General features: G+C 41.9%; 1 protein-coding gene across 2 annotated transcripts in view; it reads left to right on the top strand.

Annotated features, from left to right (window-relative positions):
- Positions 1-15,996, top strand: part of CTCF (CCCTC-binding factor) — a 62,234-nt gene that overhangs the window by 42,004 nt on the left and 4,234 nt on the right. For both annotated transcript variants that reach the window (XM_003799388.2, XM_023518906.1), the window contains 5 exons: positions 2,435-2,555; positions 3,181-3,330; positions 10,104-10,264; positions 11,860-12,042; positions 12,604-12,739. In XM_003799388.2, the coding sequence (XP_003799436.1) occupies positions 2,435-2,555; positions 3,181-3,330; positions 10,104-10,264; positions 11,860-12,042; positions 12,604-12,739 (751 nt within the window). The remainder of the gene's footprint in view (positions 1-2,434; positions 2,556-3,180; positions 3,331-10,103; positions 10,265-11,859; positions 12,043-12,603; positions 12,740-15,996) is intronic.

Below are 15,996 nucleotides of genomic sequence, written 5' to 3'. Positions count from 1 at the left end.
AAAAAAAAAAAAAAAAAACAAAGAAGACAGCACCCTTAGCTCAGTGGGTAGGACGCTGGTCACGTACACCGGGGCTGTTAAAACAATGACAGCTGCAACAAAAAAAACAGCAGGGCATTATGGCAGGCACATGTAGTGCCAATTACTTGGGAAGCTGAGGCAAGAGAATTGCTTAAGCCCAAGAGTTTGAGGTTGCTGTGAGCTGCGGCGCTGTGGCACTCTAGCCAGGGTGACAGTTTGAGACTCTTATCTCAAAAAAAACAAAACAAAACAAAACAAAACAAGGTTTATTAACTACTGTTTAAGGCTACCTTGTTAGCAAAACTGAATAAGGATGCTACCAAAAACTATGATTCTCACAGAGAAGAAAAAAATACTAAATGAAATTAATAACCAACCAGATTTAGTAATGTATTTAAAAGTGTTATCAGGTATATCTAAAACACATGGATAGACCAAGTAGGAAATGATTGATACATATTACATTGAAGGATTAAAGGAAAACTATATGATCATTTCTGCAGATAACTGAGGAAAATACCTATAAAATTTACTACTATTTTATGTCCTAGCAAGTTCAAATTAAGAGTAAAATTCTTTAATTAAAATAAGGCATATAGACTGGTCACAGTGACTCACACCTACAGTCCCAGCCCTTTAGGAGGTCAAAGTTGGAGGATTGTTTGTGGCCAGGAGTTTGAGACCAGCCTGAGCAGGAAATTTTGACCCTGTCTCTACAAAAAATAGAAAAATTAGTCAGGTGTGGTGGTGAGCTCCCATAGTCCCAGCTACTCAGAAGGATTGGCCTGAGCCCGGAAGTTTGAGGTTACAGTGAACTATTATGATGATGCTGCTGCTGTATTCTAGCCCCAGCAACAGAGCAAGATCTTGTCTTCAAGAAAAAAAAAAAGGAATATATACCAGAAACCTATAGTAGACTCATCCTAATTAATTCTGAAACACTGGAAGTCTTCTCATTAAAATCTAGAATAAAACAAGATATCCTTCTTAACTGTTTCAACATTGTGCTAGAAGTCCTAGCTAGTAGAATAAAATAAGAAAAGACAAAACTAGTTTCTTTCTTGCAGACTTACTTGCTTACAGAAGAAATCAAGAACATCAGCTAAAAAGTTTTAGGTACATGAGTTGGGTGGCCAGATAAAAGATAAGCATACAGAAATCAGCAGTTAATGATAAGGAGATATGAAATATTTCAAATTCTACTAATAACAAAAAGACTGAGAGGTGAATTAGACAACAACCAAAAAAAAGAAAAAAGTATCTTTGGAATCTACTTGAAGGAAATTTCACAAACTTTTCCAAAGCATATAAATGAAGAGATATTATAAGTTGATTTTAAATTTCAATTGGGGCTCCATGCCTGTAGCTCAAGCGGCTAAGGCGCCAGCCCCATACACCAGAGCTGGCAGGTTTGAATCCAGCCCAGGCCTGCCAAACAACAATGACAACTACAACCAAAAAATAGCTGGGCATTGTGGCGGGCGCCTGTTGTCCCAACTACTTGGGAGGCTGAGGCAAGAGAATCTTTTAAACCCAAGAGTTAGAGGTTGCTGTGAGCTGTGATGTCACAGCACTTCATCTAGGGCAACAGCTTGAAGCTCTGTCTCAAAAAAATAAATAAATAAATTTCAATTGGAAGAACAGATGTGAATGGCTAGCTAAGAAAAATTTGAAAACACTGAAATTGAGAAGAAGGAAAAATTTGAAAACAGAATGAAGGGGCTTTTGATACTGGATATTGTAAAGTTACATAGTAAATGAAGATGCTGTGTTGTTGGAGCAGTAATAGATTAATAGCTCATTGGAACAAAGTAAGTCATGATGCATATGGGAATTTAATAGGTGCTAAGTAGTCAGATCTTGGGAAGAGACTTAATCAGTAATACTATTAGGACAGTTATTTAACTGTTATGTATGGGATTGTGGTATGTAGCACATATTGCAGGGGTTTTCTTAAAATTGGAATGCATTTTAAATTTTTCAAATAAAACATTAGTGATTGTTCAAAATACTTCTTAGAATCAAGTTTGACGGAGTTTCTGGATAGTCTTCCCAGCAGGATGCTAAACACATAGTCAGCAGTTTGGATGATAAATGAGAGAGACACCTACAGCCTGGTCTATCAGGAAAGGCTAATGATAAGAAAAGAGGGTGAACAAAGTTGAAGTGTATACTCAGTAACAATTATTAGTAACCAGTGTTGACTCATCTACACTCGTATCCATTTATTTACTCCTTTCTCTTGGATTGTGATTTGGATTTCAGAAGCAGAGGTTACACATAAGGAAGAGGAAGAAGGATAGGACTTTTCCTGTATTTTGAACTTCAGTGACCCAATGCACCTAACCCACAGTGCTCATGTTATAGTCTATGTTAATGGAAGTCATATGATTCGGTTACTTTCATGTTTCAGGTCAGCAAATTAAAACGTCACATTCGCTCTCATACTGGAGAGCGTCCGTTCCAGTGCAGTTTGTGTAGTTATGCCAGCAGGGACACATACAAGCTGAAAAGGCACATGAGAACCCATTCAGGTATGACTTCTCCACTCCTTGTTGTATTAATGAACTGCTTTTCAGTGGATCCCACAGGACCCAATACCACCACATGCCCGATAGCTTACCTGAATGACAAGATGACATAGTATATGATGGGATGCTTCTCTCTCTTGGCATATCTTCTGAATTTATTGTTCTGGGAATACATTGGAGAGTAGATTTTGTTTTGTTCAATTTGAGTCCTTCTACAACATGTAAATAATACTTTAAGGGAGAAATAAAATGAAACAAAAGTCTAGAAGTTGTACTTTTTAAAGTCTGGGTAGTATTTAACCCAACTTGTTCAGTTTCCCCAAGTGCTGTCTTTTGCTAAAATGAAGAACTTGTAGGTCCTCCATGTAGTCTCCCCCAAAGGTAAGCATTGTCATAGTATCTGCTGTGAACAGAACAGAGCTGGGCAGCAGAGAGGGGCCAGTCAGCAGTTTAGGGCTTGTTGCCATCTCTGAAGATAGATGGCAGCGGGCTGCCGAGACTGAGCCTCAGCCTTCCAGAGTAAGACCTATAGATTCTTGGGCTTAGCACAACTACCACCTGAGTTACCCTTCCATTACATGACAGTATTTGTTTTATTTAATGTATTCATTCTGTATTTCCTTTTAAGGGGAAAAACCTTACGAATGTTATATTTGTCATGCTCGGTTTACCCAGAGTGGTACCATGAAGATGCACATTTTACAGAAGCACACAGAAAATGTGGCCAAATTTCACTGTCCCCACTGTGACACGGTCATAGCCCGAAAAAGTGATTTGGGTAAGTAGATTAATTAGTGGCAGGTGAAAAAAAATATTTTGAAGGATTAGTGAAAATACGAGGACCATAAATAGCATCATCTTTTGACTCTCACACATGTTGTTTATGTGAATGGCCTGCCACTTAGGAAAACGATTGCTTAGCTGCTATTTTTTTTTTCTATCTCTTCTTTCTCTTACTGCAGTCATACCACAAAATTTTATCCTGAGTATAGCTCATCTGTAAATTAATGAGAGCTGTGATGGAAGGAAATAATGTATACCTTTAATTAGTAGCCTTCATTTCCCAAATAGGGAAGTGACATAGTACAAGTAAAATAAAAGTGACAACAGTCAACCTATTGCATTTTTTCCCCAGAACATTTGTACTTTCTAAGTAATTAGACTGCGTTATTGGTGACAACTGTGTTTCTGTGCATAGGCACACTACAACAGAGTTTATCTGTGCATAGTTCACATACAACAGAATTTATCAATAAAAAGTTTAGTGTTGACATAAAGATAGAATTCCCTGGCTTTATCCCTTGATTTTACTTATTGAAAAAAAGAAATCTAAATATTGTCCATTCTGTTCTTTGCTCAAAATACTTTGCTCCTGGCTCAGCGCCCATAGTTCAGTGGTTAGGGTGCCAGCCACATACATTAGGGCTGGTGAGTTCAAACTTGGCCCAAAGGTTTCTATGAGCTGTCACTCTACCAAGGATGACAAACCAAGAAAAAAGAAAAGAAAAAAAAGAAAAAAAAACTTGCTCCCTGAACATTATTTTTATTATTTATTTTATTTATTTTTTTTTTTGAGATAGAGTCGACTCGCTATTTTGCCCTCAGTAGACTGCTGTAGCATCACAGCTCACAGCAACCTCAAACTCTTGGGCTTAAGTGATTCTCTTCCCTCAGCCTCCCAAGTAGCTGGGACTATAGGCACCCACCACAACACCCAGCTATCTTTTCGTTGCAGCTGTCGTCGTTTAGCTGGCCCGGGCCAGGTTAGGATCCGCCAGCCTGGGTATATGTGGCCGGTGCCCTACCCACTGAGCCACGGGCGCCGCCTGTTTCTTTATTTTATTTTTGTTTTGTTTTGTTTTTTTGAGACAGAGTCACAAACTGTTGCCCTAGATAGAGTGCCATGGCATCATAGATCACAGCAATCTCCAACTCTGGCTCAAGTGATCAAATTGCCTCCATTTTCTATTTGCAGTACAGATAGGGTCTCTCTTTTTACTCAGGCTGGTCTTGAACTCGTGAGCTCAAGCAGTCCACCCACCTCAGCCTCCCAGAGTGCTAGGATTACTGGCATGAGCCACCGTGCATGCCTGAACATTTTATTTTCATATATAGTTTACAAATTTTCCTTTGTTTTACTTTTTTGCTCATTTCATCTGCCATATGAAGTAATTAAGGCATATTTTACTCTGTTGGGTTTTTTTTTTTTTTTTTTTGGTTTTTTTGTTTTTATTTTTTGTTTTGTTTTGAGACAGTGTCTCTGTCACTTTGGTAGAGAGCTGTGGTGTCATAGCTCACAGCAGCCTCAAAGTGTTGAGCTTAAGCTATCCTTTAGCCTCACCCTCCCAAGTAGCTGGGAGTATAGGTGCCTGCCATGATGCCTGGCTATTTTTTTTTTTGGGGGGGGGGGTAGAGACAGGGTCCTGCTCTTAGGCTGGTCTCAAACTCCTGAACTCATGCCTCAGCCTCCAAGAGTGCTAGGATTACAGGTGTGAGCCTCCACACCCACCCTTATTCTGAATTTTTTAGGCGATAAACCTGAGGCTCAGAGAGATGTCCTTACCAAAACTGTAAGTGGCTTCTGAGTGGCAAAGCATTCACATCCTCTCGCTGTTTATCACACTGGGGTTTGTGTAAGTACCTAGGTCATAATAACATACCCAGCCCCAGCATAAACATGGCCTGGGATATTGGTTTTACTCAAAACGATTTTGAGGAAAGTTACATGATTTAGTTGGTATCCTAAGACATTTTTTCATTTTTATTGATACATAATAGTTGTATTAAGATGTTTTTTGTGGGCAGCGCCTGTGGCTCAAAGGAGTAAGGCGCTGGCCCCATATACTGGAGGTAGTGGGTTCAAACCTGGCCCCGGCCAAAAATAGCAAAAAAAAAAATTTCGTATAATATGATTATATTGACAAAAAATGCAGACTGACTTTTTTTTTTTTTTTTGAGACAGAGTCTCACCATGTCACCCTTGATAGAGTGCAGTAGTATCACACACACAGCAACCTCAAACATTTGGGCTTAAGCCATTCTCTTGCCTCAGCCTCGCAAATAGCTGGGACTACAGGCACCCACCACAACGCCCGGCTATTGTTTGGTTGCAGTTTAACTGAAATGTTTTGAAGATGAAACTGTGAGGCCAGGTGCAATGGCTCATGCCTTTAATCCTAGCACTCTGGGAGGCTGAGGTGGATGGATTACTTGAGCTCAGGAGTTCAAGACCAGCCAGAGCAAGAGCAAGACCCCATCTCTAAAGAAATAAGCCAGCCATTGTAGTGGGTGCCTGTAGTCCAAGTTACTCAGCCGGCTGAGACAAGATCACTTCAGCCCAAAAGCTTGAGTTGCTGTGAGCTATGATGCTGTGATACTCTACCAAGAGCAACAAAGTGAGACTCTGTTTCAAAGTTTAAAAACAAGATGAAACTATGAGTTTGAAGCAGAGAACTTTGGGCTCCATAAACCCGTGGATCACATGTTCTACTTTGCTATTAAGGACTTCATTGGAAAGGTTTAAAGGGGTTTTACTGTTTTTGTCCTATAAAAACTGAAATCTAAGTAATATCTCCTATGCAGTATGTTTGAGCCATTAGACCACTGTCTGGATTATTCCTTTTTTTTTTTTTTGAGACAGAGTCTCAAGCTGTTAACCTGGGTAGAGTGTGGTGGCATCATAGCTCACAGCAACCTCCAACTCTTGGGCTTAAGCAATTCTCTTGCCTCAGCCTCCCAAGTAGCTGGGATTACAGGTGCCTGCCACAACGCCTGGCTATTTTTTGGTTGTAGTTGTCATTGTGGTTTGGCCAGCCCGGGCTGGATTCTAACCCACCAGCTCCAATGTATGTGATTGGCACTTTAGCCACTTGAGCTACAGGTGCTGAGCCGAATTATTCCATTTTGAAAAAATTATTCACTTACGTGATGCAGATAAACACCTTGGATGTTTTATATTCACATGGTACCTCCCAGACCCTACATAATGAGGTGGGGGTTTTTTTGTTTTTGTTATTTTTTTTGAGACATTCTAAATACATTGCCCAAGCTACAGTGTATGGTGTCAGTCTAGCTCACAGCAACCTCTAACTCTTAGGCTTAAGCCATAATCCTGGAGGCTGGAACTAAAGGCAACTACCACAACAACCAGTTAGTTTTTTTATTCTTTGTAGAGACAGGGTCTCTCTCTTGCTCAGGCTGGTCTTGAACCCTGAGCTCAAGCGATCCACCTGCCTCAGCCTCCAAGAGTGCCTGGCCATAATGAGCTCTTTATGAAGCCCTTAAGTGTGTAGAAGTTATTGAATAATAGTTAAATTACCCCCAAAAAACAATCCAAAAAAGTTGTTTTCCCTTTAATAAACATGTGTAGAGAGTAAAAAGTGAGAGCCATTCTTACCCTTACTTCATTTCCATTCCTACCCCAGAATTGTCTCTCTTTAAATTTGGTATGATAATGTATCACCTCAGTTGAAGCAGACTTACAGCACCATAAATTCAGGATCCTAACTGCAGCTAGGCCTTCATTGTTCCTGGGCAGTCCAACAGTTTGTTCTTGTCACGTATGCTTCCATTTTCTCTTTAGTGAATTCATTTGTTCATTTATTTTACAAATATTTGGGTTTCTGCTTTATGGGGGGCACCATGCTATAATACAGAATTGAGCAAACCACTCTTTTAACCTCTAAACTTCCTCTTCCTTTCTCTCCCTCTCTATAGTCTCAGTAAATGTAGAGACTCTTTGTACTTCACAAAAAAAATAAAGGCAACAGATTAAAATTCCAGATTTCCTGTTATTAAACCTATTAACCTGTGGGCATTCTTCCTTTGGGATGCCATATTATCTCGCTGCTCTTTTTCTCCCTCTTTCCCCAGTCTCTTCCCCCTCTCACTTTCTCACTCCTTCTAAAAGATAAACTTGTATTTTTTATCCTTTAAAAAATAAAAACAAACCCTACTGACCTACTTATGTCTGCACTTGTCTTCTCTTTACCCATCTATTTCTAGAGAGTTGGTGGCAGTCTTTTTCTCTAGGATATGTTCGTTTGCCTCTTCCCTGACCCTACATTCTTGTCTTCTTGGAGTCTTTGTACCATTATTGTTTTCATCTTCATTGTCTGTTTCCTTGGTCTTTCAACTCTGAACATGGTCATGTTTCTCCTGTCTTTTTCCATGCCTGTAATCCCAGCACTTTAGGAGGCCAAGACAGGAGGATCATTTGAGGCCAGAGTTTGAGACCAGCCCAGGCAACATAGTGAGACCTCATCTCTACAAAAATTATATTATTTATTTATTCATTCATTTGTTTATTTAGGACAGAGTCTCACTCTGTCGACCTGGGTAGAATGCCGTGGTGTCATAGCTTACAGCAACCTCAAATTCTTAGGCTGAAGAGATCCTCTTACTTAAGCCTCCTGAGTAGCTGAGACTAGAGGCGTGTGCCACCATGCCTGGCTAATTTTCCTATTTTTAGTAAAGACACAGGGTTCACTCTTGCTCAGGCTGGTCTGGAACTCCTGAGCTCAAGTAATCCACCCCACCCAACCTCTACAAAAATTTTAAGACTAGTCAGGCATGGTGGTCTGTGCCTATAATCAGGCTTGAGAGACTAAAGTGGAAGGATTGCTTAAATACAGGAGTGAGTTACGATCACTCTATACTGGGTGAATTAGTGAGATCCTGTCTCAAAAAAAGAAAAAAGAGTGGTGGCTCATGCCTGTAATCCTATCTATTTTTAATAGAGACAGAGTCTTGCTCTTTCAGGCTGGTCTTGAACTTCTGAGCTCAAGTAATCCTCCCACTTCTGCCAACCAGAGTGCTGGGATTACAGTTGTAAGTTACTGCGTCTAGCTAGTTTTTGTTATTTTTTGTTTTTTTTGGCAGGGGTGGGTTTGAGATAAAGAGTATCACTTGGTTGCCCTCAGTAGAGAGCTATGGTGTCATAGCTCACAGCACCCTCAAACTCTTGGGCTGAAGTGATTCTCTGGCCTCAGCCTCCCAGGTAGCTGAGACTATAGGCACTCTCCCTGATGCCTGGCTATTTTTAGAGACAGGGATCTCACTCTTGTTCAGGTTGGTCTCGAACCGTGAGCTCAGGCAATCCACCGGCCTCGGCCTCCCAAAGTTCTAGGATTAATGGCGTGAACCACCGTGCCGGCCTCCAGTTTTTTTCTTTTTGTTTTTCTTTAAGAGATGGTGTCTTGGTGGTACCCTTGCTCAGTGGGTAGGGCGCTGGCTGCAGGCTGTCATGTTTGAACCTGGCCGAGGCCAGCTGAAACACCAATGACAACTGCAACAACAAAAATAAATAGCCGGGCGTTATGGTGGGCACCTGTAGTTGTGTCTAGCTTAACACTTAGATTTTTTGTTTTTTTTGAGACAGAATCTTACTATGTCGCCCTCAGTAGAGTGCTGTGGCATCACAACTCACAGCAACCTCAAATTCTTGGGTGTAAGCAGTTCTCTTGCCTCAGCCTCCCAAGTAGCTGGGAATACAGGCACCCGCCACAATGCCCAGCTATTATTTTTTCTTGTTATTGTTGCAGTTGTCATTGTTGTTTATCTGGTCTGGGCTGGATTTGAACCCACCAGCCTCGGTGTATGTGGCCAGCGCCCTACCCACTGAGCTATGGGTGCTGCCCAACTCTTAGATTTCTTAAAGCATTATCCATTCTCTTCATTTCCATTCTTTTTGCCCTAGTAATCTCATCAGCTCATGTGATCACACTTAAATCCTAATGACTCCTAAATTTAAGTTCCCTGGGTCTTTCTTTTGAGTTAGATGTATGTAAATATCTATCCCTCGCCATCCCATCCCTACTTTGATTATCTCTGGCATTTCAAATTTAACATGTCCACAACTAAATGTCTAATACTTCCCTGCTATACCCAACCCCCAACACCCCAAAACAAACACATACACCTATTGGTGTTTGTCTGTCTTCTACTATTCCTATCTTAGTAAGTAGCCTGCCTGCCTGGATTTCCAAGCCCAAAATTTGGAGGTCACTCCTGACAGCATCTTTTTTTTCCCCCCCCCTTGAGACAGAGTCTTACTCTGTTGCCTGGCTGGAGTGCTGTGGCCTCAGAGTTTGAGCCCAGCCTGGGCAACGTGGCAAGGGAACTACAAGCTCCCACCACAATGTCTGGCTAATTTTGTTTTCTATTTTTTTTTTAGTAGACACAAACTGGTCTTGAACTCCTTAGCTCAAGCAGTCCTCACAGCTCAGCCTCCCAGAGCCCTAAGATTAAAGGGATGAGCTACCATGCCTGGCCCCTGGCACCCATCTTCTTCCCCATCGTACATTGTCACTAAATCTTATCAATTCAACTTCCTCCATCTTTCACCAGTTCTTCCCTTCTCTTCTATGGCCATTATCATCATCTGTGTCCATCTCTCTCCATATCCCCATGTCTCTTATTTCTCTTTTTAATTCATTTTCTATGTAGAAATTTTTTTTAAAAAACAGAGGCAATGTATTCTTAACTCGTTAGAATGCTTATTAGTGCTTTCTCATTGACAAGTTACACTGGGCTTTTCATTTTTGCTTTCAGGTGTTCATTTGCGAAAGCAGCATTCCTACATTGAGCAAGGCAAGAAATGCCGTTACTGCGATGCTGTGTTTCATGAGCGCTATGCCCTCATCCAGCACCAGAAGTCACACAAGAACGAGAAGCGCTTTAAGTGTGACCAGTGTGATTATGCTTGTAGACAGGTATGAACCCTCAGCAAACCACTGATGCCTCACCAGTCTCCAATATTATCAAAAGGGTTTTTTTTTAATATATCTTACTATGGTGGGTTTTTTTTTTTTTTTTTTGGTAGAGACAGAGTTTCACTTTATCACCCTCAGTAGAGTGCCATGGCATCACACAGCTCACAGCAACCTCCAACTCCTAAGCTTAGGTTATTCTCTTGCTTCAGCCTCCCAAGTAGCTGGGACTATAGGTGCCCACCACAATGCCCGGCTATTTTTCATATGAAAGCTATAACCCAATTATAGCCCAAGAATATGGGGAAAGGGAGGGGAGGGGTGGGAAGAGGTTGGGTGGAGGGAGGGTAATTGGTGGGACCACACCTACAGTGCATCTTACAAGGGTACCTGTGAAACTTACTAAATGTAGAATATAAATGTCTCAACTCAATAACTAAGAAATTGCGGCTCGGCACCTATAGCTCAACCGGCTAGGGCGCCAGCCACGTACACCTAGGGTGGCGGGTTTGAATCCCCAGCCCGGACCCGCCAAACAACAATGACGGCTGCAACCAAAGAATAGGCCGGGCGTTGTGGCGGGCGCCTGTGGTCCCAGCTACTTGGGAGGCAGAGGCAGGAGACTCGCTTGAGCCCAGGAGTTGGAGGTTGCTGTGAGCTGTAGTGCCACGGCACTCTACCCAGGGGGACAGCTTGAGGCTCTGTCTCAAAAAAAAAAAAAGAAAGAAATTGCCATGAAGGCTATGTTAACCAGTTTGATGAAAATATTTCAAATTGTATATAAAACCAGCACATTGTACCCCATGACTGCATTAATGTGCACAGTGATGATTTAATTTAAAAAAAGAAGAAAAGAAAAGGCTATGGTCTGTAAAGAATGTCATCAGAATCAAAGGTCATGCTTTATTTAGTCACAGGTTACTAAGGCAGACGACTTTTTCAAAACTACGTGAAAGGCCAGGCACGGTGGCTCATGTCTATAATCCTAGCACTCTGGGAGGCTGAGATGGGTGGATTGCCTGAGCCTCCCAGGTTTGAGACCAGCCTGATCAAGAGTTAGACTCATCTCTTAAAAAAAAAAAATAATAACTGAGCATTGTGGTAGGCGCTTATAGTCCCAGATACTTGGAAGGCTGAGGCAAGAAAATCACTTGAGCCCAAGAGTTTGAGGTTGCTATGAGCTATGATGCCATGGCACTCTACCAAAGGTAACAGAGTGAGACTCTGTGTCAAAAACAAAAACACAAACACTGCCATGCGTAGTGGCTCACACCTGTAATCCTAGCACTCTGGGAGGCCGAAACAGGTGGATTGCCTGAGCTCACGGGTTAGAGACCAGCCTGAGCAAGAGCGAGACCCTGTCTCTAAAAATAGCTGGGCATTGTGGTGGGCGCCTGTAGTCCCAGCTGCCTGTACTAGAATTTATGGAAACAATTTTGTGCCCCAGTAAAGAATGATAGCTTTATCTTCACAAGCAGTGTGGAGTCTAGTCCCTTGGATGAGAAAGGCCTTTTGTTCAGGTGGGTGCATGGAGGAGGTATCTGGGTAGCTGCCCAGTACAAGACTCTGACACCCTCCTGCCACCCCTGCTATTTTAGGAGCGGCACATGATCATGCATAAGCGCACCCACACTGGGGAGAAGCCCTACGCCTGCAGCCACTGCGACAAGACCTTCCGCCAGAAGCAGCTCCTCGACATGCACTTCAAACGCTACCATGACCCTAACTTTGTCCCCGCAGCCTTTGTCTGTTCTAAGTGTGGGAAAACATTTACACGTCGGGTAAGGGTCAGAACTGCACTTCCCCTCGTACGGTCTTAATATGGAATTTTTTATCTTCTGCTGCAAAGTTGGGGTGGTGTTTCTGCTGAGGATATAAATGTAGAGATGCTCTACCCTTTGAAAAGGGCCATTCATCCTCATCTCAGGGTTTTCTATCCATACATGAACTCTTCCACTGTTGGCAAATGAAGTATCTTTGATTAGGATTGATTCTGTAAGGAAATTTCCTTAGGTAGATTGAAATCTGCATCCATCTCTATCTCACCCCTGGCTAGCTTAAACTGTGTCCTGGGTAGAGGTGGGGCATGTTAGTCAGGTCTGCACAGGATGAGGAGCTGTCCTGATCTGCCCTGTCCCTGTCTGTGAACTTCTGAGTCTCCTCTTGAGGACCCAGCCTTATCCATTTCCCTTGGATGGGGAGAGCATGTTCAGGGCACACTTAGCAGATAATAGAACTTTCAGACTTAATATATTGATATTATTAAAATGAAGTAAAGAGAACTTCTGATCTTATCTCAGCTTTTTTAGTAGTGAGAAAGAGAATTTTGTTCCTTTTATTAGAATACCATGGCAAGACATGCTGATAATTGTGCTGGTCCAGATGGTGTAGAAGGGGAAAATGGAGGAGAAACTAAGAAGAGTAAACGTGGAAGAAAAAGAAAGATGCGCTCTAAAAAAGAAGATTCTTCTGATAGTGGTAGGTAACTTTTTTCTGAATTTGGTTACACATGATTTTGGAACCCAGTTTCCAGTATGTTTACAAAGGGGTATGCTGGGATAGAAAGGTGGGCACGTTACTCTTAACTTTGTTTAAACTTCTGATCTTCCTAATGTCTACTGACAACATCAGTTAATTTTTTCCTGGGGCACATTTTCTTTTTCCTCATGGCATTCCAGTGCTTATTAATACCTTATATGCAGTGTTTAGTTAAAGCCAAAGCAAAGTTAATACCTTTATTCAGTTTATTCAAATTAGTGATAATCTAAGGCCAGCAGAGTTTCTTTTCTATGTTCTTAACTTTTACATTTAGGAAGCTGGTCTAGATTTTGAGCAGTGAATCTAATGGACATGAAGAAGGTTGCTTAAGCATCTTGACTTGTGGTTTGACTGCCTGTGTCAGCCTAGCCTTGAGATGTGTTGATCAAATCAGTGAAGGTCAGCCTTTCTCTTCCTACTTTAATCTCTCCATTTTTAATTTAATATCTTGCCTATTTTCCTTTGATTAGTGCTCTTTGAGGTGTTTTGTGCCTTTTCTAAGTCATGAAACCTAAACGGGGTTGTGCTTAGAGGTGCCAAGCCTCTCAAGGAAAAAGAAGAATTGGTAATTTGGGAGCCATGTTTGATAACACAATGTTCAAAAGTGATAGATTCTATAATGTAGTTACCTAGGCTACTGGCACCCCGGTGGGAAGGTTCATCTCTGACTGAAGATTTAAAGTTTTATGTTGGAAAAAATTGTAGAGAGTTTTGTTTCAAGGGATGCACCATCAGACTGGAGAGATCAGAGTTGATGCCTAAGGAGTCCTCCTTGTGTTGTCAGTAGAAATAGTAGGGAGGAAATGAAATTTTTCATTTTATTTTATTACCATGTAATTTCTTGAGACAAGGTCTTGTTCTGTGGCCTGAGCTACGGTGGAATCATCCCTTAGCTCACCTCAAACTTGCAGGCTCAGTTGATCCTCCTGTCTCAGCCTCCCATGTATGAGATTATGGGCATCCCCCACCAGGCTTGGTTGATTCTGTTTTTTTGTAGAGATAGGGGTCTCCTTGTTCAAGCTGGTCTTAAACTCCTGGCCTCAAACAGTGCTTCTCCCTCAGCCTCCCAAAGTACTAGGATTACAGGGGTGAACCACTGCAGCTAGCCACAGTTTTTTTTTTTGGGCCAGGGCTGGATTTGAACTCGCACCTCCAGCATATGAGGCTGGTGCCCTACTCCTTTGAGCCACCGGCGCCACCCCACAATTTTTATAAAATGAACCTATTAGAGACCTTTAGTCATTGTGTTGGTTTTATTATAAAACTTATTGTAAAAGCACTAAGTTTTTTATATTTAGGTGTGTAACAAGGCCCCCCTCCTTTTAACTTTTATTTTATAAACGGAGTCTCACTTTGTTGCCCTCAGTAGAGTACAGTGGCATCATAGCTCACAGCAACCTCAAACTCTTCGGCCCAAGTGATTCTCTTGCCTCAGCCTCCCAAGTAGCTGGGACTACAAGCGCCTGCCACAACTCCTGGCTATTTTTTGGTTGTAGTTGTCATTGTTTGGCAGGCCTGGCTGGATTCGAATCCACCACCTCTGATGTATGTGGCTAGTGCCTTAGCCAATTGAACTACAGTCACCGAGCCAAATGGTCGCTGAGTTTTAAGTATATTCCTCCTCTAAATGTCAATTTGCTTACTTTCTATAGAAGTACACCTCTCTAAAGAGTATCTTTGTAGATCTTGTTTGGCTAAGAAATACTGCAGTAAACTTTCAGGAGTTACCAGGAATGTCAGAAGACCCCAGATATTTCCAGTGATTGCAAATAACCTTGAGTTTGAGGATACTATAATTGCTGTTAGTTGCAGAGACTCCTCGGTTGTGCCCTTCTATCTTTTTTTGAGATAGAGTCTCACTACATTGCCCTTGTAGTGATAGAGTGCCATGGGGTCACACAGCTCACAGCAACCTCAAACTCTTGGGCTAAAGTGATTCTCTTGCCTCAGCCCCCCAAGTAGCTGGGACTATAAGTGCCCAACATAAAGCCCGGCTATTTTTTTGTTGCAGTTGTCATTGTTGTTTAGCAGGCCCGAGCTGGGTTTGAACCTACCAACCTGGGTGTATGTGGCTGGTGCCCTACCCACTGAGGTACGGGTGCCACCCACGTGACCTTTTTTCTCATGGACTGCCTTACTCACATCTGTGGCTCCTCTCTTAGAATCCCAGCTTCACTCCTTAATTGTATGTTGCCAGAAGGTTCTTTAGGCTAAAGAGATTATTGATGGTTTCAGATAGATTTCTATAATTCTTTTTGTCTGGTGCTAGTTAGTAAAGCATGGGGATTGGTTTGGGGCCTCATACCTAGTGTCTCTACATCTCCTCTCCCAGAAAATGAAAATCATGGCCAGGTTAGGTGGCTCATGCCTTTAATCCTAGCACTTGAGGCCTTGATCTCAGGAGTAGAGACCAGCCTGAATAAGAGCAAAACCCCATCTCTAATAAAAAAAAAAAAAAGAAAAATCAGCAGGGTGTTGTGGCGGGCACATGTAATCCCAGCTGCTTAGGAGGCTGAAGCAGAAGGCTCACTAGAGCCCTGGAGTTTGAGGTTGCAGTGAGCTAGGCTGATGGACATGGCACTGTAGTCTGGGGCAACAGAGTGAGACTCTTGCCTCAAAGAAAGAAAACAAAGTCATTTTCGGGTCCATCCCATTTATATGTTACAAAGGCCGTGCAGTTTTAATTGTCCTGTCCCAGAAATTCTGCCTACTAGTCATCTATAGAGATTGACTAGCAGAGTCTACTGCTATTTTTAAAGCTTTTGGCTAAAGTAGTTTGAAGGCTTTGACCCTTTTAACCTTTGTGTGCTTCCCCCTTCAGTTCTGACTGAATTTATTTAGTTTTCTAGGCATTGTGCCAATTCAGGCAATAGGGGGCTTGACTAAGTTCAACTGGGAACCATTGCATTCTTGAAACACTGCCATCCACCATTTCCCCCCATGTTTTCACTTAGGAGAAGTAAGGCATTTTGTCCTAGAGATCAGCATTTACCCACAGATCTCTAAATTTAAACATTTTGTTCCAGAGAAAGAAACTGTGCGTTAATAACCTTTGCTTTTAGAGGAAGAGAAGCTGTGTACATTTTGTGTCATAGTAATGAGAGAGGACTAACACAAGCACCGTTTGGCTCAGAGACTCAAAGCCGTATTATCTGACTCCTCATTCATTCTATAGTAGTTCTTTCACTTTTTTTTTT

The sequence above is a fragment of the Otolemur garnettii genome, unplaced genomic scaffold (genome assembly GCF_000181295.1).
Source record: "Otolemur garnettii isolate 467f Iridium unplaced genomic scaffold, OtoGar3 scaffold00151, whole genome shotgun sequence".
Classification (NCBI taxonomy): domain Eukaryota; kingdom Metazoa; phylum Chordata; class Mammalia; order Primates; family Galagidae; genus Otolemur; species Otolemur garnettii.
The sequence above is the reverse complement of the archived record's forward strand: the minus strand, read 5'-3'. Positions and strand labels throughout refer to the sequence as shown.